Genomic DNA, 25913 nt, shown 5'->3' on the forward strand with positions numbered 1-25913 from the left:
TTTTATCAATATCAGGGGGATTTTCTGATGTCATAGATACTTCCAGCTAGAGCCCTGCACTCCTGCGGGAGTCCCGCGGGACTCGCGGGACCCAACGCAAAGATTTTGGTAGGTATGTTGGGTAGGCTTATTGCTGTAAAGCCTCTTGTGCCATTTGCGCTCCTGCACCGTGTGCCCCACCTGAAGGATCGGACAGTGTGTGCAGCTAAGATCATGTTTCTTTCCTCAAGCCAATGACAAGAACTTCCGTGAGAAGTAACGCGAACGTCTGAATCATGCGGGAATTGCGGGCGGGAGCGGGCAGGAGCGGGCGGGAGTGGGACTGTAAATTCTGTCCCGCGCAGGCCTCTACTTCCAGCTTGTCTCATGCTTTGGTAAAAGGGCTTGTTGAGCTGTTCTGTCTGCTGTCAGACTAAATAAGGCTACGGCTACACGAAAACGAAACGAGGTTTTTTTTGAAAACGGGTTCGAAAATTCTTGCGACCACACGGAAACGCGCTGCTGGTCCAGACGAAAACGATGAAACGATGCAGTTCACACGCCACTGTGTCACGCCACGCTGTGAGACAATAGAGAAGTGTTAAAATTGGCTCACAGCGTCAACGTGTGACTGACGCAAAAACGTTTTAGCTGTAACAATGGAAACGAAACGAGGCCGTTTTCAAACTTTCCCACTCTGGAACCCGTTTTCAAAAACTATCGTTTTGGGGTAGTGGGAACGCCGGCTCCGTGTGGCCGCGACAGCGAAACGATAAGAAAAAGTATCGTTTACAGTGAAAAACGTTTCCGTGTAGCCGCAGCCTCAGTCCTTCCATGGAAAACGATATGAGGTCACGCAAAGATGGTAATAGAATTATTTAGGGCATTCTTTAGGGCTTTAGGTCAAACATTTTACAACAAGAACCCAACTCAACTTTACAGCTATTCAAATGAAACTCTGAAATGCTCATGTTTTTTCACAGAAGCTATTTTAGGCTCATATTATATCAATAAGATACAATGTCAGACATAATATCATTTCATTGGTAATCTTGAAAGAAAAGAGAGTTACTTAAGTGGGACATACATGAATGTATGAGTGAATGTACCTGGGTTAACGTTTAGTTCTGTAGACAACTGTAGACAACAAAGCAAGGCTGCTCAATTTCTCCATTGATAAAATAAATTCACAACTCTACAACATAAAAATTCATGTAGAATATAGCATATACTTTGTTGTCTACAGTAGTAGATCAACCCTCATCTTACATTGAAGCTCCCAGATCAAGAAGTGACGTCGACGCAGCTTTAGCAGCAGAGAAGCTATTAGGCTTGGGTTGATAATAATAAACTCCTGGACTATGTACAAACTTCAAAATGCATCGTTTTGTGAGTACAGACCATATTTGTACTACTGTAGAAGTTTGGTGTCATGGCATGTGATTTTAGTGTGGTAATTTTGGAGATACTGCCAGGGTCCGTTAGCGCTTGTACTAAGCTATTCGGGAGTACATCAGTTCCCAGGTCGCAGGCATAGGATGGATAGGCAGGCACAAAGAATGCCTTAAACACGGTTCTGCACTCTATCTGTGTTTGGCCTTCACACAGCTGCGTCTCCCTGTTTTTGGCGTATTTTGCTGGAATTTGGGGGCAGCCTCAGAAACATGTAGAACATTGGGAGCTATGGTTTGCTCTCCAATGTGTTGGTTTGCTCTCCTTTGGAAAATAAATAAGTCAAACTGGGCACTGATCTGGTTTGTGCTGATGTGAAACTAAGGCTAAGCACAAACAAGGGTATCTTAAGTAAGATTTTTTTCTCTTAAATAAAATACATTTTAAAAAAACAACACAAACTTCATTGTAATAGCTAACTGCACATACACTGGGTACAAGTTGGAATATTTGCCTTTTTAATTGTCCACACCACTTTTAATGACCTTCCAAAGAGGTTTGCTCTTATACATTATCTCCCCTGCCTACTCAATAGTTCAGTGTGCAACTTTCAGACACCACGACAGGCCTCTTCTAATTACTGTGCAGGTATGCTGTTGTAAGAGGTGGAGGTCTGATCGGGTCCAATAAAAAACCGAGTAGCATAGCGCTGTAGCCTTCGTTCATCAATATAGTCAGAGAGTGGATGTACATTATGAGCAGGCATTAAAGGCTGCTAAGGTTAGGCCGTCAAGGTTAGCCCCAGCATTATCCTGCTGGCCTCTCCCATTGCCATGACAACAGAGGGTAATTCATGCATATTCTCACATCAGACCAAGGAGCAATTGCACGCATCCTGATATTTTCCAGTCAACACATAAATGTTACAGTCAGAGCCCGTGACGATCTTAAAAAAATCTGGCTTTGGTATCCAAACCGTGTTGGCATGTAAAAGATGGCGCCGATGGTGAATTATTGTGTACAGGGGCTTTGTGTTTGACTAATGAAGAGTGTCCAGTGCAGCTGTTGTTTAACTGTTTCACCTGTGCTTTTTCCCCATTCGTCATTATTCGAGCTCCTCGTTATGAAATCTGATGCTGTCGGCTCCTCACAACTCGAGCTCATTTTCAGCCAACTGGCGTTTATCCAACGTGTCGCCTCGTCTCCAAAGCCTACTGACTATTAGGTTTTTGGAGGGCTGCATAGAAAAATACTCAAAATTTCTCAAGGGTTTGAATGTTGTGCCAGCAGCAAATTATTCAAAAACAAAGTCACATTTATTTGTATAGCACAAATAAATGAAGAGACAACATGATCTCCCTTCCTTTCAGAAGGGATGGTGCAAGGGTTCCCATGCTGTGCTGAAGGAGATCAAAAAAGAAGCACATTCGGGTGCTAGAGTCGGATGGGGTACCTGCACACAACTGCATGTGCTCAGCAGTGGGTTTGATAACTGCCATGGGTTTCTTTACTTCAATAGCTGAGGGAGACGAGTGTGGGTGTTTTGATCAAGCCATATTAAGTAGTCGACTGAAGAACACTGAAATTCTTGGGAAGTTGGACAATTTATTGAGCCACTTGCAAGAGTTGCATCGTAAGCAAATGACGGAGCTAATTGGTAGTTTCCCAAGCATGGGCGGCGGGTAATGAAGGCTAGGGTAGGCTGTGCACTCCCAAATGTTATGCTGGGAATTTTGCAAATTATATATAATATATGTGGGCAGGTTATATAGGCCATTATATTGTGTGTGGATGTTGTCGCTGCAGCCCCCTGGTGACAATCAGGTCAGGTGATAATGCAACAATGCTGTCACCGACCTGGCCCAAGGTGGTATGGGTGATGGGCTGGCATTGTAAACATTTTCGAACTATTTTGGTAAAAGCATAAAATGGATATATGAACTTTTTTCAAGGCAAAGGAAAAACAAAGAAGTTAATTTGAACCCTTAATTTGCACTGGGCCAGGTCTACATAGCCTATTAAATGAGTGATGAGTGGCTGTGGCTGTGGCTGGCCGTAGCCTTGTGGGTGTGTGTAATGTATGTGCTTGTGTTGTGGAAAAAAGTTAGAAAAAAAAAAAAAAAAAAATCCTGAAATGCTAGACAGACAGCCAGGAGGACACTTGTTAGTCTTGGAAATTAATTCCACACCGTCACTGTCATGTCCTCCTTTTTTATTTTAAAACAGAATCCTTGTGTTGTTGTTATTAATTATGCTAAATAACTAATTTTTACGCCATTTTTGTTTAAAAAAAACAAACGTCTTTTTCTGTGCCTTGCCAAATGTCGGGCTCACCCGCCGCCTATGTTCCAAAGTCTGTTTGGTGATACACCAACCCAGGCACATCTAATGGAGCATGACAAAGAGATGGGGGAAGCAAAGCCCAAAAAAACGTTCCTTTCCTTAGCATTTAGAGACTTTTATCACACATGGCACTCGGATACTTCTGGGTCATCTCACTCAGTTAAAAGCTTTCTTACACAAAAAAAGTTATTTTACCACCTCTATGCTTTCCCTACCTGCTTTAACCTTCCACAGCTTTTCTTTCCATGTGAGAATTTGACTTTTATGATGATATCTTATGGTTCAAACTGAATAAAAATGCATTCACATCTTTTTATCAAACGAGTGTTATGTTCATGGACTTCTCTGCAACTGGACGGCTTCTGGAACAACAGGTGTCGTCACAGTGAAAAACATGTGACCATATATTTTGACGAAAATAAAACACAGCATAGATTCATCTATGAAGCCCGTCAAGTAGGAGAATTGGATTGTTCAGTGAACGTGTTGGCTGAATCTCTCTTAAAATAAATTGAGGATATAATAAAACACCTTTAACACATTAACTGTGGCTACAAAAGAAAAAATAACTGTATTCTTTACGACAAAGACTAAATGGAGTGCAAAGCATATGTAGCACTAATGCATCTACTTAACTGAGCTGACTCCATCTGACACCAGCTCATACCACACACTCCTGCTGTGATACAGTCAGCCAGACAGCTAATCCTCTCAGAAAGTGGTGCCAGGATGTCCTGCACTGCTCGTCTGACGTCAGCACTCCAGAGCTTCAGACACACACACAGCTGACTCATTCCCATGCAGCTGAAGAGCGAGCACTAAAGAAGCTTTCACGCTGCAGGATATGCTCCCTCAGTAACCCTGACAAGTGTTCGCTGCAGGTGTTCGTACTGACCAATGAAACTAGCCTGTTCTTATATTGGCCACTGATCCAAATCATTGCAGAGACCCTAAAATGACAAACAATTATGTTTCTGCTAGTTTAAGGCCATTTGATGTAAAAAAAAAAAAATCTCCCAATTAGTTGCACCAAAAGTTTGATTGCCTATAATGACTCCTTAAAATTTTTAGAATAGAATAGAATAGAAAAATACTTTATTCATCCCCCAATGGGGGAAATTCAAAAATCCTTATGATTAAAAAATGAAAAATTATAATCATTTAAGTCCTAATTTAGTTGATTTTGTATCATTTTTAACTGTCATAAGAAGCTAATCTGGATTAGATGGAAAACTAACGTGTAGGAAGTTTATATTCATCAATATGTTTATGAAAATATCAAATATCAAAAGGGCTAAAACAAAAGAATCTAAAAATATCAATAAGCTCTGAAAGCTTGGAAATCAAGCATGTGTTCAGCATAAAATATCCTCATCAAAATCCCAGGATTACTCAGTCAAGAAAGCTTGAAAGTTCTAATGCTAATTAAAACCAGTGAAGCCCAAATGTCTTCCAAAAGGTTAACAATGCAAAGTCCTGCACTAGCAGCTTAAGTGGTGAGCACATTGCGACATCATTGATAAAACACGCTTCCTGGCAGCTGTGAAAAGGGATTATCCTGGGCCCTGAACACTGATCTAAGCCTCATCACTGGGAAGATAAAGAGAGGTATCTCCGTTGTGTAACTGCTCTCTGAAGTTGAGTAAACTAATTCATGGTTGTAACACTGAAGCGGATATTTGGAAAGTGGCTTCAGAAAAATGAGGTCCCACCTCAGATGATCACTCATATATTTTCTGCTCATACAAATCCAGTAAGGCATGTTTTCCTTTAGGAAATGTGCATCTTCAGCGCAAAACTGCTGTAATAAACATCTAACTACTTAGAGCAGCCACTGCACCCACACATGATCAAATCAGATTCTTAGCATATTTGTTTGAAAGCCAAGAAATATGAGTTCTGATGAAAACTAACAGCAGAGATCATATTTCTCCAGTTTTAGCTTCTCTTCATTGGCTCCCTGTTAAATTCAGAATAGAATTTAAGATTCTTCTCCTTACATATAAAGCTCTTAATGACCGAGCTCCATCATATCTTAAAGATCTCATTATAAGATATTTTCCTAACAGAGCACTTCGTTCCCAAACTGCAGGTTTACTTGAGGTTCCCAGAGTTTCTAAAAGTAGAATGGGAGGCAGAGCCTTCAGTTATCAGGCCCCTCTCTTGTGGAATAAGCTGCCAGTAAATGTCCGGGAAGCAGACACCCTTTCCACTTTTAAGACCAGGCTTAAAACTTTCCTTTCTGATAAAGCTTATAGTTAGGGATGGCTCAGGTGATCCTGAAACATCCCATAGTTAAGCTGCTATAGGCCCAGACTGCTGGGGGAGCTCCCATGATGCACCTCTCCTCCCATGATGCACCTCTTCTCCCTCTGCTCTCTTTCCTCTCCATGTACATATGACATTATTGTGGTCATTAACTCGTGTTTCCCTGTTCCAACAGATATCCTTTGAATGGTGTTACAGTGTTTGTTGTCCCCTCTTATCTGTCTTCTCAAACCCCAGCTGGTGGAGGCGGATGGCCACCCTTCCTGGTTCTGGTTCTGCCAGAGGTTCTTCCTGTTCAAAGGGAGTCGTTTCTCTCCACAGTCGCCTCAGGCACGCTCAGGACGGGAGATTGGACTGAAGAGAAGTTTTGATACAATCTGTTGGTTTCCTTAGCTAGGAATATGTATCTATGAATCCGACTAATTTAATGAATTGGATTTGATTGGATGATGATTACAATGAATTGGACTCTAATTGGCTTGCATTGGATTGTATCTCAGAAGCTTCTTGAGATGACATTTGTTGGCATTCGGTGGTATATAAATAAAACTGAATTGAATTGAATTGAATTGAATTGAATACCACACAGTTGGGAACATGTCTGATTGTAATGCCAATCATTTGTGAATTGATAATTAAATAACAACTGTTAAAAAAAATTGAAAATAGATAAATGCTGCTGTGTCGATGTAGATGGACACTTGTAGTCCATCTGGTCCAAAACACACATAGCAGTCCCCTTTGCTTTTGTGTCTTTACTTTCGGCAGGCGGTACTTACGATCCCATCTTCCCCTTAAAGTCAAACACATCCTTGATATTGCTGATGCTTTTCTTCCAGCTGCAGATGATCTCCTTTCGCCCCATCTTGGCTCTGACGTTGTTATAGACTCCTGAAGTATAAATGACATTCATTTCTTAAAATTCTTAAATTCATTTTTTTATTAAACCTTTATTTAACCAGATAAAAGACCCATTGAGATCAAGACCTCTTTCACAAGGGTGACCTGGCCAAGAAAGGCAGCCGCACATGTCATGGTGGATATTACATACACAAATATTAGAAATAGTAAGTGCAAGCTCTTTGACAAATACAGTACAGAAGTTATTGTTCCGATAATAAATCAATAGGCTGATTGTAGTTTTTTAATCAAGAACTTTTAACTATATTTAAACACTACAGGTGATCTTCCTAATTATGTAAACTGTCCATTCCTTCTTCACATCTTGCGATAAATAATGAACGATATATAGTTTATATATAGATTAACTGCATATAATAAATAAGGATTCTGGCCAAATTCTTGTGGAGGAACAATATCCAGTGTAAGTACTTCTCTAACCAAAACCATTTCCTGTGAAACGCCACTCTCAGAAGTCACCCCGTTTCCCCTGATCTGGTCACGTAAACAGCGAGGTCAGTTCTCGCTGAGTAAAGCCCATTTGTACCTATCAGTTACACAAGATTTGACACTTTAAGGATTAGAGAGATAAAAAGCTGGTTCGTTTCTCATCCCAGTCATCCCTCCCTCCTCCTCCTCATCTCCTGCACTCCTCCCTCGTGTTGGAACAGATTAAAGGTTGATTGATTCCCCAACAGGACCAAAACTGGGTCATTTTTCAGTCATTGCCTAGAAAAACCTTCCAAAATATAAACAAGAAGGCACCAAAATATGATACATTTTATTTAGATACTTTTCACACAAAAGACTTGACAGACTGTTGGAAGGGAATATTTCATAACAACTTAAAGTTATCTTCAAATATACTCCAGAAAGGTTGTTACAGGTCCATTTGATTCAGTATGAAAAGGCTCTAAATAGAGATGGACACTTTAAGCTGTGTTTGTCAGAGAGGAACAGAACCCATCTACTATTGCCTGTAAGGTTCTGAAGCTCTACATGTCACATATCTTCCCTTTCGCACTTTTTAAAAGAGAAAAAATAATGGAGTACGAAATTAGACAGTTTAGAAACCCAGAACTGTGAACAGAAAGAAAAAGATACTGAATATATAGCATTTTTTTCTCCCCGTTCATTTTTTAACAGTGTCAGCTGCTTTTCATGCTGCTTATTCTTTTTTTCCCCTGATCTTTACAAAAAGAGTTGCACTGTGTAACCTAACGGGGCCTGGAGAGCCTCGACAAACACAAGTTAGTAATAAATACTAATACTAGTATTAGTATTTAGTACATCTGAAGCCTGAAGTTGAACAATCAGACATTCTACTCTAAATGTGAGGTAAAGCCCTCAGAAGGAAGAAAAGGTTACCTTAGGCGTGGGTCAGGTCCGACTGAGTCCAGCTGTCCGTGGATGTACCTGAGCCTTCCGCGAGGACCGCAGCTCCTTGTGATGTGGGCGGAGCCTCATCCATCCCAATATGATGCATTCAGAAGCTATCGGAAACTGTGATACCTGCCTTACTTAACCGTTGTTCTCATTTTGTACAGACACTACAGCTTAGTCTGTGCTTACGGTTATATTGATTATATTGATAATTATATATTGATTAAAATTATGATGATTCGCCATCATCATTTGTAAGATGTTCCTTTATCTATTTCAATTAGATTTTGATGATGAATAAACAACGTTGTCTAAAGGTCGAGGGACTGCAAAGGCATCTTTTCACCCGGTGTAAACTGCATGTAACCTGCATGTAAACTGCATGTAAACTGCATGTAACCTGCATGTAATAATAATAATACATTTATTTTTTTTTAAAAAGCGCCTTTCTCAACACTCAAGGACACTTTACAACACATTAAAAACACAATAAATAAAATAACACAAGTTAAAAAGAGGCTAGAGGGAGAATGCAGCTTGAAATAGATGGCTTTGAGTTTTGATTTGAAGAGGGGTAAAGAGTCAATGTTGCGGATGTCTGGTGGGAGTGAGATCCAGAGTTGGGGAGCAGAGCGACTGAAAGCTCTGCTCTCATGGTGCTGAGACGGGCAGAGGGCACAGAGAGGTGGAGGGAGGAGGATGACCTGAGGGAGCGAGATGGGATGACAATGGAGAGGAGATCAGACAGATATGGGGGGGCGAGGTTGTGGATGGCCTTGAATGTATAAAGAAGGATTTTGAAAGTAATTCTGAATTTGACTGGGAGCCAGTGAAGCTGCGGGAGGACGGGGGTGATATCGTGAAAGGAGGGGGTACCGGTGATGACGCAGAGTTGTGAACTAGTTGAAGCTTATGAAGGGATTTGTGAGGGACACCGAAAAGGAGTGAGTTGCAATAATCTATACGGGAGGTGACGAGGCTGTGGACCAGGACATCAGTGGTGTGAGGGGTGAGAGAGGGGCGGAGACGATTAATGTTACGTAGATGAAAATATGTTATTGATGTGGGAGTGGAAAGAAAGTGGGCTGTCGAGGATGACACCCAGACTCTTAACCTGAGGGGAGGGGGACACGGTGGAGCTGTCTATGGTGAGGGAAAAACTGTCAACTTTGGAAAGGGTGGATTTGGTGCCAACAAGGAGGAGTTCTGTTTTATCACTGTTGAGTTTAAGGAAGTTTGCGGTGAACCAGGATTTAATCTCAGAGAGGCAGTGGGTGAGGGAGGATGGAGGGAGACTGGCGTCAGGTTTACTGGACAGATAGAGCTGGGTGTCATCCGCGAAGCAGTGGAAATGTATACCAAATTTTCGAAAAATATTGCCAAGTGGGAGGAGGTAGATGATGAAGAGGAGGGGCCCCAGGACGGAGCCCTGGGGAACACCTGAAGTGACAGGGGAGGGCTGAGAGGAGAAGGACTTGAGCTGTATGAACTGAGTGCGGCCTGTGAGGTAGGAGTGAAACCAGTGCAGGGGGGTGCTGGTGATGCCTAAGGAGGAGAGTCTATTGAGCAGGATGGGGTGAGAAATGGTGTCAAAGGCTGCACTTAGATCGAGGAACTGCGGTCAAGTGAGCAGACGTTCGTTTTTTTTCGTGGTCAAGTGAGCAGGCGTTCGTCTTTTCCTGATTTAAAGTGCGCCCGTATTACAGAATTTATGGCAAATGCAGGAAGTCCATGATACGGAGCGTGTAAATATTTTACTCAACTGTAAAATCCTTTTGATCCATAATTTCTGACAAAGGTTCATACACTTGAACTCAGGAACATCCTGACTGTTCACTCACTCAGTATCAAACATATTCACTGTGTCATTTTGGAGAAATTCAGCCTCAAAGTTCATTATTTTGAAGTGAAAAAGGCATTATGCGCAATATTTATGCTACTGTAAAATCCTTTTGATCCATAATTTCTGACAAAGGCGTGTAAACTTGAACTCAGGAACATCCTGACTGTTCACTCACTCAGTATCAAACATATTCACTGTACATTTTGGAGAAATTCAGCCTCAAAGGTCATTCATTTGAAGTGAAAAAGGCATTATTTGCAATATTTACTCTACTGTAAAATCCCTTTTATCCATAATTACTGATAAAGGTGTTGTAATGATGTAAATATGGGAAATATTTATTATTACCAAGAGGTGGCGCCCGAGAACCACTAGAAGGTATGGAGGTGTATTAATGAGGACAGCCAGTGTAGAAGAAGCACACCAGATGTTACGTTGGCAAGTTGTGACAGTTCTCTCAGAAACCGTGCTGTATGTTTAAATGGTTTACACTTTAGATAAAGGTAAAAACTCGGCAATCGGTGTTTCGTGGTTCTTTTAGTTTATAAGTTACCACATAATTTTGGCAACGAGATGAACTGCGATGAGTGAAATCGGTGGAGAGGAACAACAACAAGCTATCGCCGAGAAACAAGAGGAGCTCGTTGAGAGGAACGGAGCGCCAGTTGCTGTGGAAAGGGGACAGGGAGAAGGACAACGACCTGTGCAGATCATGGCAACGTTCGGGACAATCGGTGAATACGTGGAGGGAGACGAGGATTGGACTGAGTATGAGGAAAGGTTGGGACACTTTTTCAGTGCTAACGGAATTACTGAGGAGGCTAGGAAGCGCTCGATTCTTCTGAGTGTGTGTGGGGTGAAGACGTATAAGCTGATACGGAACTTGGCAACACCACGGAAACCAGGTGAAATTCCATATGCAGAATTAGTCAAACTCGTAGGCGACCACCACAATCCGAAACCGTCAGTAATTGTCCAGCGTTTCAAGTTCCACAGTCACTTCAGAAAATCAGGTCAGTCAGTGGCTAACTTTGTAGCAGAGCTACGATGGCTGTCAGAGCACTGTGAATTCGGAGCGGTGCTAGACGACATGCTACGTGACCGACTTGTATGCGGCATAAATGATGAAGCGATTCAGCGCTGCTTGCTGAGTGAGACAACACCGACATTGACTTTTAAAAAAGCGCTAGAGCTGTCTCAGGGCATGGAAACGGCTGCTAGCAACGCCAAAGACATCCAGAAAGGGCATGCTGGAGCACAACCTGTGGTAGTGCATCACATAAAGAAAGACAATTCGAGATCTGGCAAGCCAGTTGAATGCTTTCGGTGTGGAGGAGCACATTATGCAAACGAATGCAAATTCAAGGATGCAGTCTGCCATGGTTGCAAGAAAAAAGGACACTTAGAAAAGAAGTGCAGAGGTGCTAAAAACAAAAAGACTGAGAAATGGAAAGGAAAGCAAAATCAGGCTGACACACACCATGTAGAGGAAGCAAGCGAAGAGGCTATGTGTTCTTTTGACATGTTTGCAGTGAACACTGATGAGGAACCGCCTATGCCATACTATGCCACAGTCACAGTATACGGACAGGATGTCAAGTTTGAGATTGATTCAGGAGCGACAGCGTCGGTCATCAGCGAGGAGACCTACAAGAGGACCTGGAGGTCCAAACCACCGCCCCTGACACCATCAAAGCTGCAGCTGAGGACATACACTGGGCAGCCCATTCACCACCTGGGAGTGCTAAAGGTGAGCATCGCATTGGGTAATCAGAAGGCTGAGGGGAGACTAGTGGTGGCCAAGGGTAGTGGACCCAGTCTTTTGGCCGTGACTGGCTCAGAAAAATCAAACTGAACTGGCATGAGGTGAAGTACACAGGCAAAACAGAGGACGTTCTGCAGCGATACAGTGAGGTGTTCAGAGACGAGCTGGGCACACTCAAGGGAATGACAGTGAAACTGTACATTGACCCCAATGCCACACCACGTTTCTACAAGCCCAGAGTGGTACCTTATGCCATGAAACAGAAAGTGGAGGAGGAGCTGGAGCGTTTACAGGCGCTGGGCGTCATCGAGCCAGTCCAGTTCTCCAAGTGGGCAGCTCCCATTGTTCCTGTTATGAAACCTGACAAAACAGTGCATATATGTGGGGATTATAAACTTACCGTGAATCAGGTCTCAAAGCTGGAGGAGTACCCATTCCCACGGGTGGATAACCTGTTTGCAACCCTGGCTGGGGGCAAGTCGTTCACAAAACTGGACATGAGCCACGCCTATCAGCAGCTGCTGCTAGATGATGAGTCCAAGGAGTTCGTCACAATCAACACACACAAGGGATTGTTCAAATTCAACCGCCTAGTGTTTGGAGTGGCGTCCAGCCCCGCCATTTTCCAAAGGACAATGGACAGTCTGTTGCAGGGCATCCCACACGTTGCATGCTACCTGGATGATCTGCTCATTACGGGTGCTACAGAGGCCGAGCATCTCAGAAACTTGGAGCAGGTGCTACAGAGACTCTCAGATGCAGGGCTGAGACTGAAAAGGGAAAAATGCGTGTTCATGGCACTGAGTGTCACTTACCTGGGACACAGGATAACAGCCGAAGGTATCTGCCCAGTGGAAGACAAAGTGGAAGCTGTCAAGGAAGCCCCAAGCCCCAAGAATGTCACCGAACTCAGATCTTTTCTTGGAATGGTGAATTACTACGGGAAATTTCTGCAGGACCTCTCTAAGGTCTTGGCGCCGCTGTACAAACTACTGCACATTGACACAAAGTGGCAGTGGTGTGAGGAGCAAGAAAAAGCTTTCAAGGAAGTGAAAGAACTGCTCCAGTCAGCAAAACTGCTTGTGCATTTCGATCCAGACAAAGAGGTGACCCTTTCAGGTGATGCCTCACCGTATGGTCTGGGGGAAGAGCTGTCTCACGTGATGGCAGATGGATCAGAGAAGCCCATTGGCTTTGCTTCACGCACGTTGACGGCTGCAGAAAAGGGGTACTTGCAGCTAGACAAGGAAGGTCTGGCAATTGTGTTTGCTGTTAAGCGCTTCCATCAGTACCTTTACGGCCGTCCCTTCAAAATCCACACAGACCATAAGCCACTGATGAGTCTGTTTGGCGAGACACGTTGCATCCCACCACTTGTCTCCGCCCGAATCCAACGTTGGGCACTAACATTGTCAGCCTACCAATACACCATAGTGTTCAGGGCAGGAAAGGACAATGCAAATGCTGACGCACTCAGTCGCCTGCCATTGCCAGAGACACCAGTCACCACTTACGTGCCTCCGGAGACTGTCTTTTCGTTAGAGAAGTTGTCGGAAACACCAGTGACTGCATCTCAGGTCAAGCAATGGACCGAGCGTGACCCTGTCCTGTCTAAGGTAAAGACTTACCTGCTACAAGGCTGGCCTGTGGTGATCGAGAGTGAGGATTTGAGGCCTTATGCGAAAAGAAAGACGGAGCTGAGCTTACAAGATGGGTGCATCTTCTGGGGGACGAGGGTCGTCGTGCCTCCCTCAGGCCGCTCACAGATCTTCGAGGAAGTGCATGAGACACATCCAGGTGTGTCTAGGATGAAAAGTCTGGCAAGATCCTACATCTGGTGGCCGAGAATGGATTTAACAGCTCCCTCAACCATTGAGAAACTCAGACAAGTGTTTGCAGTTCATGGTCTACCTGACACCCTAGTCACAGACAACGGTCCAACCTTCACAAGTGAGCTGTTCAGTGACTTCATGCAGCAGAATGGAATCCGTCACATTCGCACAGCTCCTTTCCATCCAGCATCGAATGGACTGGCTGAACGTGCTGTCCAGACCGTGAAGGAAGGGTTGAAGCGCATGACAGGTGATTCTCTGAGTACTAGACTCTCACGTTTCGTGTTCAAATACCGCCTCACACCTCAGACCACCACTGCACGTACACCAGCTGAGATGTTGATGGGCCATAGGCCCAAGTCAAGGCTAGATCTGCTTCGCCCTGACCTGAAAGAAAAGGTAGTGAGAAAGCAAGAAAAACAGAGGCGAGGCACGATCTTCATGCGAGAGAGAGACTGCTGAAACCAGGTGACAATGTCTATGTCAAGAATTTCTGCAGTTACTCCAAACAGCGATGGCTTCCAGGGGTTATCCTGACACAGAATGGTCCCGTCTCCTACGTCATCAAGCTGACAGATGGAAGAGCGTTCCACAGGCATCAGGACCACGTGCGGCTGCGTCATGATACAGGCCCAGAGATTGTCAGCACTGCAGAGTTGCCACTGGTGACTCCTGGAGGAGAGTCTCCGGCGAAGGAATCACCACTGGAGGTGTCTGTGCCACCGGCAGAGACTGGACAGTCTATACAGTGTTGTATAGTAACGAAGTAAAAATACTTCACTACTGTACTTAAGTATATTATGGAATACTTTGTACTTTCCTCGAGTTTAAAATTTTTTGACAACTTTCACTTCTACTTCACTATATTTCCGAACTTAATTGCATACTTTTACTCCAATACATTTTCATTGTTCGGTTTAGTTACTCGTTACAAAAAAAGAGAGAGAGAAAAAAAACGCAACAGTGTTTTGACCCCATGCATGTTATGCCTGCCCAAAGACGTGGAAATTCTATCTTACAGAAACTCCCCTTTTTTAGGTTTTAAGGTAGTTTTACAAAAAAGGTCTTCCTCTTCAGATGCCAGATAAGCTGCAGTTCCCTCCCAATTCTTTTTTTCTTTTGTATAATGACCGGTTGTGTGTGCACCTCCTATAGCTTCTGAAGTACAGTAATCGTAACAGCTTTTTTTCTTGGTGATGTTGGCCGCATTTTCTGTACTGAGTTATTTTATTTATTTTTTAGAAAGGTTTACAAAAGGGGTTTCAAACTGGACTCCCTCTTCAGATGCCAGATAAGCTTCAATTTTCTCCTATTTTTTTTCTTTAAATTTTGTTTATAATGATGGCAATAACAGTAGCAGCCTCTTCTGTTTCATTTTTTTCTTAATGGTGTAATGTATGCCTTATTTTCAGCACTGACCTTACTTGAAGAAGAAAAACTTAAAGGTTCACAAAGTTTGTATTTTCTGTCTAAACCTGGTCTAAATTTTGCCTGCACTTGGTTGTGTGTAGATTTTAAGTGTACTTGACCTTCAAAGTTTACCAAAATATTAAAAATGTCATTCAAACTGCATTTGCCTTGTTTACTTTTTACTTATACTTTTCATTACATTACTTAAGTACATCTATTTTTACAGTAATTCTCATACTTAAGTACAAGACATTTCGGATACTTTAAGACTTTAACTCAAGTAACATTTCAGTCAGTGACTTGGACTTTTACCAAAGTCATATTTTGGAGGGGTACCTATACTTTTACTTGAGTGTGAGATTTCAGTACTTTATGCAACACTGTACACCGATACACAGACACCACAGAGCCCTGTGGTGACCGCAGCACAGGAGTCTCCCAAAGCTCCAACGCCTGTGGTGACTGCTGTTTCACAGGAAACGGTGCGCAGATCACAGCGTGCTCGAAAAGCTCCTGATAGACTGAATTTGTGATAAAAAGTATTACTGTTTTTTTGTGATAATGCATATATCGTGTTCTGTTATGTGTATGCTAAGATAATTTGTTTGATGTGTTAAGGTCAGTATAGGTCTATTGAAGTAATTTACAGTAATTCATTTTCAGTCCTTACAGTTAATAGTTAAGAGAGGAATTTCTGAACTTAGTGGGGAAGGGGTGTTGCAATGATGTAAATATGGGAAATATTCATTATTACCAAGAGGTGGCGCCCGAGAACCACTAGAAGGTATGGAGGTGTATTAATGAGGGCAGCCAGTGTAGAAGAAGCACACCAGAGGTCCGTTTCATGTAGCAGGTTTAGTGAAAACTCTGAGTAGGTTAACTCTGAAATGAGGGAAACCCTGAGTTTTCCGTTTCACAAAGGGAGGTAACTCAACCCCGAGAAAGAGGGGTAACTCTAGCCTGTTTCACAAAGAGAGGTAACTTAACCTCACGGTCAGTTACCGGAGTAACAGACTCTCTGAACCTAACCTGGTCGGGACCAGGTTTTATTCAAGAAACCTCAAGTTTCTTTCTGTCTCCGCCCTCTTTCAGCCACACACGCCATTTGATTTCCTCATTTATTCAGTCAGCAGAGCGAGTTCTTCTACTTCTAGAAGCCCATTAGGCACAGTAGGAGGCGACTTTTTTCACGAACATGTCCTTTTGACAACGATCCCGTGGATGAAGGTGGAGCATTATTGTGCATAGAAATAAATATTCGTCTGAGATGGTTATCAGGCCGCGCATAGATTTTTGCATTTACAGACAATTATCTTTTTGAGCGGCACCATCAGAATGTGTTGGGACAAAAGAAAAAAAAGACATAAAAGACAAATAAATATTTGTATGAATAGGCTTAAAAAAGACATATAGCCTATAGGCCTATTATATTTTATAAAGGCACTCGTGTCTTGGGGGTGGACTCCCTCCATGGATTCCCTCAGCCACTTCCCTCCCGTTAGAGGTGGCGGTGCTGGCAGTGGGCAGCACCGGTTTTATGGGCATCTGTCTTCTTTCTGTTGGCTCAGTAGAAGTCTGTGTTAGTTTAAATAGGCTAAATTATTTAACTGAACATGATATAGATGATGACTCTAAATTTTCCTTAGGAGTGAGTGTGAGTGTGTATGGTTGTTTGTCTCGTTTGTCTCTATGTGGCCCTGTGATGGACTGGCGGCCTGTCCAGGGTGTACCCCGCCTCTTGCCCATTGACCGCTGGGATAGGCTCCAGCCCCCCCGCGACCCGACTGACGGATTCAGCGGTATAGATAATGGATGGATGGATGGATGGTATTGTCACGCCCATGGACTCATTTTTTAGTTTTCATGTTCTAGGTTATGCTTTTGTTGTCACTCCATGTTTAGTTTTGCCTTAGTTTCCCTTCACTCTGTTCCTTAGGTTCATTCACTTCACCTGTGTTTTTTCCTCAGCTGCACTCACTCCCCAATCACTCCCAGCCCTCTATTTAGTTTCCTGCCTCCCCTGTCGTTTTTGTCGGATTGTTGTTTGTTACCTGCCTTGACCTGATTCCCGTAGATATCCATGTTCCATGTTCTGCGTTCCCTTCGTTAAGTTAAGTATTTATTCCATGTCATGCACAGTCTGTTTTTTGAATCCGGCTAAGCCGCGCTTTTGGTTCGTTACTTTGTTTGTGTGAAATAAACCCAGTTTTCCTTTGAAGTCCGCATCCGTGTCCTCCCTCAACACCACCTCCCTGACAGAACAATCCGACCAAAAATGGACGCGGCGGACTCAGACAAATTCTGGGACCTCTACGAAGAGCTCTGGCGCAGTATTGAGCGGGGCTCCGCACTTGAGAAACTGCGGGTGGCTGGTGAGCTCTTGCTGTTCTTGTCGGCGAGGCGGGGGCTCCGGGGGTGGCACTCTAACCTGGAGTTCGTATGGGACCATGCCAGGACTGTGCAGCATGATGCCTCGCAGAACGTTTTTGGCTTGGAGCCTCAAGAGGTAATTAAGCTGTACAGCTCCTCTTCCTCAGGCTCCCAGGACCCGCAGCCCCAGGACCCAGCAGCCACAGTGTCCAGCAACCCAGCAGTCCCAGAGCCGGCCCCGGCCGTCCCAGAGCTGGCCCCGGCCCCGGCCGTCCCAGAGCTGGCCCCGGCCCCGGCCGTCCCAGAGCTGGCCCCGGCCCCGGCCGTCCCAGAGCTGGCCCCGGCCCCGGCCGTCCCAGAGCTGGCCCCGGCCCCGGCCGTCCCAGAGCTGGCCCCGGCCCCGGCCGTCCCAGAGCTAGCCCCAGCCGTTCCAGAGCTAGCCCCAGCCGTTCCAGAGCTAGCCCCAGCCGTTCCAGAGCTAGCCCCAGCCGTTCCAGAGCTAGCCCCAGCCGTTCCAGAGCTAGCCCCAGCCACAGAGGCCTCCGGGCCTGACCCCGAACCCGACCAAGAGGCCTCCGGGCCTGACCCCGAACCCGACCAAGAGGCCTCCGGGCCTGACCCCGAACCCGACCAAGAGGCCTCCGGGCCTGACCCCGAACCCGACCAAGAGGCCTCAGGGCCTGACCACGAGCCTGACAAAGAGGCTACAGGGGCCGACAAAGCCTCAGAGCCCATGGGACCCCGGCCCATGGACTCACCTCTTCGGGTCCCTCCCTCCCACCCCCAGACTTTGGGGATGTCTGGGATCCATCCCTTGAAGGGGGGGCCCCCCCCCGCCGGATGTCTGGTCAACCGTGGGACGGTCCCCGGCTCCTCCTCCCGCCACGCAGATGGAAGTCTGGGTGCCAACCAGACCACCACCTGCTGCCACGTCATCGGGGGTCCGGGCGTCCGCCGGATCACCGCCTGCTGCCACGTCATCGGGGGTCCGGGCGTCCGCCGGATCAACGCCTGCTGCCACGTCATCGGGGGTCCGGGCATCCGCCGGACCACCGCCGTCTCCTGCCGCCACGCCGACGGAAGTCTGGGCGTCCGCCAGACCACCGCCTGTCACGCTGTCTGCGGTCTGGGCGTCCGCCAGACCATCACCTGTCACGCTGTCTGGGCGTCCGCCAGACCACCACCTCCTGCTGCCCGAAGCCGGCACCACGCCCGTTTCTGGTTCCCCGACCGGCTTCGAGCCCTTCCCTCCCACCCTTGGACTTTTAAGGGATGTCTGGGATCCACCGCCTGAGGGGGGGGGGCTCTGTCACGCCCATGGACTCATTTTTTAGTTTTCATGTTCTAGGTTATGCTTTTGTTGTCACTCCATGTTTAGTTTTGCCTTAGTTTCCCTTCACTCTGTTCCTTAGGTTCATTCACTTCACCTGTGTTTTTTCCTCAGCTGCACTCACTCCCCAATCACTCCCAGCCCTCTATTTAGTTTCCTGCCTCCCCTGTCGTTTTTGTCGGATTGTTGTTTGTTACCTGCCTTGACCTGATTCCCGTAGATATCCATGTTCTGCGTTCTCTTCGTTAAGTTAAGTATTTATTCTATGTCATGCACAGTCTGTTTTTTGAATCCGGCTAAGCTGCGCTTTTGGTTCGTTACTTTGTTTTTGTGAAATAAACCCAGTTTTCCTTTGACGTCCGCATCCGTGTCCTCCCTCAACACCACCTCCTTGACAGATATAGATGAGAAGACATAGTTTGTTTGTGAAAACAGCATTATGTTGGGAATAAAATAACTGCACAGTCAAATAGCCACTTAATATTTACTTTACAGTGTAAAACATGATCAAAATGAGGTACCTCCATGCCGAGGTCTCACCTGTTTGAACAATGTTTTTATATTTCATCTTAAACTGCTGCCAAGTGAGCTTCTCCCCCGCGAGATTGCACCTAAATGAATGGGCTACCATTCAAGCAGTTTCCCTGTAATATTATTGTGATTGCAAAGGACTACATTTAAACTTACACTTTTGCTGCAGCAACGGTGTTGCACTTATTTCTAAAAACGTATTGAAACTCGCCGTATGAGCGCATTAAGATTTCCAATTCAAGGTTGGTGAAAAACGTAGCCCCTCCTCTTCCCCGTTGCCAAGGTGACTCGTCGAATCGGGGCTCCATTGATGCTGGCTTTTTAAAGTTGTGGTGCATGCGCTAAACTCAAGGTGAACCTATTCAGATTTGATTAACCTCACTCAAATCAGCGTTTCTAGAACCGAAAACTCAGGGTTTTCTATCTCAGAGTAGATCAACTCAGAGATCAGGAATAGACTCAGAGTTGGTTGAACCTGCTTTGTGAAATGGACCCCTGATGTTACGTTGGCAAGTTGTGACAGTTCTCTCAGAAACCGTGCCGTATGTTTAAATGGCTTACACTTTAGATAAAGGTAAAAACTCGGCAATCGGTGTTTCGTGGTTCTTTTAGTTTATAAGTTACCACAAAAGGCGTGTACACTTGAACTCAGGACCATCCTGACTGTTCACTCACTCAGTATCAAGCTCATTCACTGTATCATTTTGGAGAAATTCAAGGCAAGGTACGGCAATTTTATTTGTAGAGCACAATTTATACACAGGGCAATTCAAATTGCTTCAACTTCAATTCAACCTCAAAGTTCATTATTTTGAAGTGAAAAAGGTATTATTTGCAATATTTACGCTACTGTAAAATCCCTTTTATCCATAATTTCTGACAAAGGCATGTACACTTGAACTCAGGACCATCCTTACTGTTTAGTAATTCAGCCTCAAAGTTCACGTTTTTAGTTTTTAAAGGGAGATTCTTTTTTTTTTTTTAAATATCGGTTTTGTTTATTTGTTCAAAATAAGAATGAAGCTGAACAAATCAAGAGGATTACACTCCAAACAGAAGGAAAACTAAAAAAAACTCATTACAAACCCTCCATGTCTCCACTCCACATTTGGGAAACAAATAACATCATTCACTAGTAAAATGTGGATGTGTGAGCAGGAAGTGACTATAAACTGTAGATATAGTCTGAAATCATTGTTGAAGTTGTTTATTCATTGTTCACAAATCACACAATTCCATTCACTACTCTCTGCCTGCTGAAATGTTTCCGAGTCCATGTCGATGCACTCAACATGGAACCACCTGCAACAGGTGTCACACTGAATCTGTAAAAGGGCAAAGGCCAGAAATGTTTTGGCTTTCTTCATGGAAATCACTAAGTAAATTATGTACTGTTCTGCAACCTTTTGATGACTATCTTCATTTGATTATTCTCCAGATCAAAATGTCATCATTGTTGAAATCTCAATCTAATGCACACTTTCTTTTTGGAATTCTTGATAGGAAAACATGCATATCCCTATGGCTGAGGAGTGAACCTCAGATTGTCCTAGCACAGATGATTGGCTGTCATTTCTCATCCTTTTAGGCTCTTGCTTGCCGTCATCCACTTTAAAACAAGGCATGCAAAATGTGCGGAGAAAACCTTTTAAACAACTTACCCAGTTTGTTAAGTCAGGCCCTTTAAAGGGGTAGTTCGCCATTTTGCACATTAAGCCCTGTTTTTAGGTAGTCTGGGGTGAATTATAGATGTTCTGATCACAATTTGGACATTTGGTGCTGAACGGAGCATTTAGGTATCCACTGCGGCAGCCCCCCCACCTTTGCATTGAGTCAATGACCACTCAAGCAAACAATCATAAAACGGCATTAAACTTTCGTTTGCAGAGACACGAAACTCACCGTGTGGTCTGTGGTGGACAGCGATACGTTGGCTCGAAAATCACCGCGAAATACGCTTCCAGAGAAGTTATATTACCATTATTGTCCGTCTTCATTGATTTGTATTGTACACAAACAACGCACTATCGCCACCTAGTGGCTGGATGTCTTGCTGCTGCTATTCAACGGTGTCCGGAAAAATAGGTCCACCAAATGCTAAAACAACTGTTAGAAGGCACATTTCGCTGCGATTTTCGGGTCAATTTATCGAAATTGACCCGAAATTGACCCGAAAATCGCAGCGAAATGTGCCTTCTAACAGTTGTTTTAGCATTTGGTGGACCTATTTTTCCGGACACCGTTGAATAGCAGCAGCAAGACATCCAGCCACTAGGTGGCGATAGTGCGTTGTTTGTGTACAATACAAATCAATGAAGACGGACAATAATGGTAATATAACTTCTCTGGAAGCGTATTTCGCGGTGATTTTCAAGCCAACGTATCGCTGTCCACCACAGACCACACGGTGAGTTTCATGTCTCTGCAAACGAAAGTTTAATGCCGTTTTATGATTGTTTGCTTGAGTGGTCATTGACTCAATGCAAAGGTGGGGGGGCTGCCGCAGTGGATACCTAAATGCTCCGTTCAGCACCAAATGTCCAAATTGTGATCAGAACATCTATAATTCACCCCAGACTACCTAAAAACAGGGCTTAATGTGCAAAATGGCGAACTACCCCTTTAAGTGTTGGTTTGACTGCTGAGCACATGGCACAGCTGGTCTCTGTGTTAATCAGTAACAGAAAGTTGTAAATATTAGATTTACCACTACTGCCACCACTAACAATTGTTCTTATAATAAATAAAATAATGATTTACTTGTTTTAGCGTATAGAGAAGAGGTTTACAAAGTGTTTTTTTTTAGAAAAAATTCACTAAGCGAGTCAATCAGTCAAAGTTTCTGTCATGACTTTGAATTTTGCATTCTTCAGAAATAGAACAAAATTATTTGAGATGTATCAAAAGAATTAAACTGCAGTGACAGTGTTTGATATAGAATCAGTTCTTGCAAACCTGGCAGATGTAATGCACATAATGCCCTTTTCACTTCAAAATAATGAAATTTGAGGTTGAATTTCTCCAAAATGATACAGTGAATATGCTTGATACTGAGTGAGTGAACAGTCAAAATGTTCCAGAGTTCAAGTGCATCAACCTTTGTTAGAAATTATGGATTGAAGGGATTTTACAGTTGAATAAATATTGCAAATAATGTCTTTTTCACTTCAAATGAATGACCTTTGAGGCTGAATTTCTCCAAAATGGCACAGTGAATGAGTTTGATACTGAGTGAGTGAACAGTCAGGATGATCCTGAGTTCAAGTATACATGCCTTTGTCAGAAATTATGGATCAAAGGGATTTCACAGTAGCATAAATATTGCGCATAATGCCTTTTTCACTGCAAAATAATGAACTTTGAGGTTGAATTTCTCAAAAATGATACAGTGAAAATGCTTGATACTGAGTGAGTGAACAGTTAAAATGTTCCCGAGTTCAAGTGTATTAACCTTTGTCAGAAATTGTGGATCAAAGGGATTTTACAGTTGAATAAATATTGCAAATAATGCCTTTTTCACTTGAATGACCTTTGAGGCTGAATTTCTCCAAAATGATACAGTGAATGAGCTTGATACTGAGTGAGTGAACAGTCAGGATGTTCCTGAGTTCAAGTGTACACGCCTTTATCAGAAATTATGGATCAAAGGGATTTTACAGTAGCGTAAATATCATGCATAATACCTTTTTCACTTCAAAATAATGATTTTTGAGACGGAATTTCTCAAAAACGATACAGTGAATGAGCTTTATACTGAGTGAGTCAACAGTCAGGATGTTCCTGAGTTCAAGTGTACATGCCTTTGTCAGAAATTATGGATCAAAGGGATTTTACAGTAGCATAAATATTGCAAATAATGCCTTTTTCACTTCAAATGAATGACCTTTGAGGCTGAATTTCTCCAAAATGATACAGTTAATATGCTTGATACTGAGTGAGTGAACAGTCCGGATGTTCTTAAGTTCAAGTTTACACGACTTAGTCAGAAATTATGGATCAAAGGGATTTTACAGTAGCATAAATATCATGCATAATACCTTTTTCACTTCAAATGAATGACCTTTGAGGCTGAATTTCTCCAAAATGATACAGTTAATATGCTTGATACTGAGTGAGTGAACAGTCAGGATGATCCTGAGTTCAAGTGTACATGCCTTTGTCAGATATTATGGATCAAAGGGATTTCACAGTAGCATAAATATCGCGCATAATGCCTTTTTCACTTCAAAATAATGATTTTTGAGACGGAATTTCTCGAAAACGATACAGTGAATGAGCTTGATATTGAGTGAGTAAACAGTCAGGATGTTCCTGAGTTCAAGTGTACATGCCTTTGTCAGAAATTATGGATCAAAGGGATTTTACAGTAGGGTAAATATCATGCATAATGCCTTTTTCACTTCAAAACAAATTTTGAGGCCGAATTTCTCCAAAATGATACAGTGAATATGCTTGATACTGAGTGAGTGAACAGTCAGGATGTTGCTAAGTTCAAGCGTACATGCCTTTGTCAGAAATTATGGATCAAAGGGATTTTACAGTAGCATAAATATTGCAAATAGTGCCTTTTTCACTTCAAATGAATGACCTTTGAGGCTGAATTTCTCCAAAATGATACAGTTAATATGCTTGATACAGAGGTGAGTGAACAGTCAGGATGATCCTGAGTTCAAGTGTACATGCCTTTGTCAGAAATTATGGATCAAAGGGATTTCACAGTAGCATAAATATCGCGCATAATGCCTTTTTCACTTCAAAATAATGATTTTTGAGACGGAATTTCTCAAAAACGATACAGTGAATGAGCTTGATACTGAGTGAGTGAACAGTCAGGATGATCCTGAGTTCAAGTGTACATGCCTTTGCCAGAAATTATCGATCAAAGGGATTTTACAGTAGCGTAAATATCGTGCATAATGCCTTTTTCACTTCAAAACAATAAATTTTGAGGCCGAATTTCTCCAAACTGATACAGTGAATGAGCTTGATACCGAGTGAGTGAACAGTCAGGATGTTCCTGAGTTCAAGTATACATGCCTTTGTCAGAAATTATGGATCAAAGGGATTTCACAGTAGCATAAATATTGCGCATAATGCCTTTTTCACTGCAAAATAATGAACTTTGAGGTTGAATTTCTCAAAAAATGATACAGTGAAAATGCTTGATACTGAGTGAGTGAACAGTTAAAATGTTCCCGAGTTCAAGTGTATTAACCTTTGTCAGAAATTGTGGATCAAAGGGATTTTACAGTTGAATAAATATTGCAAATAATGCCTTTTTCACTTGAATGACCTTTGAGGCTGAATTTCTCCAAAATGATACAGTGAATGAGCTTGATACTGAGTGAGTGAACAGTCAGGATGTTCCTGAGTTCAAGTGTACACGCCTTTATCAGAAATTATGGATCAAAGGGATTTTACAGTAGCGTAAATATCATGCATAATACCTTTTTCACTTCAAAATAATGATTTTTGAGACGGAATTTCTCAAAAACGATACAGTGAATGAGCTTTATACTGAGTGAGTGAACAGTCAGGATGTTCCTGAGTTCAAGTGTACATGCCTTTGTCAGAAATTATGGATCAAAGGGATTTTACAATTGCATAAATATCGTGCATAATGCCTTTTTCACTTCAAAATAATAAACTTTGAGTCTGAATTTCTCGAAAATGATACAGTGAATGAGCTTGATACTGACTGAGAAAACAGTCAGGATGATCCTGAGTTCAAGTGTACATGCCTTTGTCAGAAATTATGGATCAAAGGGATTTTACAGTAGCATAAATATTGCAAATAATGCCTTTTTCACTTCAAATGAATGATCTTTGAGATTGAATTTCTCCAAAATGATACAGTGAATATGCTTGATACTGAGTGAGTGAACAGTCAGGATGTTCCTAAGTTCAAGCGTACAAGCCTTTGTCAGAAATTATGGATCAAAGGGATTTTACAGTAGCATAAATATTGCAAATAATGCCTTTTTCACTTCAAATGAATGACCTTTGAGATTGAATTTCTCCAAAATGATACAGTGAATATGCTTGATACTGAGTGAGTGAACAGTTAAAATATTCCTGAGTTCAAGTGTATAAACCTTTGTCAGAAATTGTGGATCAAAGGGATTTTACAGTTGAATAAATATTGCAAATAATGCCTTTTTCACTTCAAATGAATGACCTTTGAGGCTGAATTTCTCCAAAATGACACAGTGAATGAGCTTGATACTGAGTGAGTGAACAGTCAGGATGATCCTGAGTTCAAGTGTACAGAAATTGTCAGAAATTATAGATCAAAGGGATTTTACAGTAGCATAAATATTGCAAATAATGCCTTTTCACTTCAAATGAATGACCTTTGAGGCTGAATTTCTCCAAAATGATACAGTGAATGAGCTTGATACTGAGTGAGTGAACAGTCAGGATGTTCCTGAGTTCAAGTGTACACGCCTTTATCAGAAATTGTGGATCAAAGGGATTTTACAGTAGCGTAAATATCATGCATAATACCTTTTTCACTTCAAAATAATGATTTTTGAGACGGAATTTCTCGAAAACGATACAGTGAAT

At 43.0% G+C, this 25913-nt stretch overlaps 1 protein-coding gene across 1 annotated transcript in view; it reads right to left on the bottom strand.

Annotated features, from left to right (window-relative positions):
- camk1ga (calcium/calmodulin-dependent protein kinase IGa) overlaps positions 1–8329 on the bottom strand; it is a 36322-nt gene extending 27993 nt beyond the window's left edge. Inside the window, exons 1-2 of the mRNA XM_075462292.1 lie at positions 8251–8329; positions 6762–6873 (exon numbers count right to left, since the gene is read on the bottom strand). Coding sequence (XP_075318407.1) covers positions 6762–6847 — 86 coding nt within the window. The 5' untranslated portion in view covers positions 6848–6873; positions 8251–8329. The remainder of the gene's footprint in view (positions 1–6761; positions 6874–8250) is intronic.
- Positions 8330–25913: the final 17584 nt, after the last annotated feature.

This window comes from Odontesthes bonariensis, chromosome 3, assembly GCF_027942865.1.
Source record: "Odontesthes bonariensis isolate fOdoBon6 chromosome 3, fOdoBon6.hap1, whole genome shotgun sequence".
NCBI lineage: Eukaryota > Metazoa > Chordata > Actinopteri > Atheriniformes > Atherinopsidae > Odontesthes > Odontesthes bonariensis.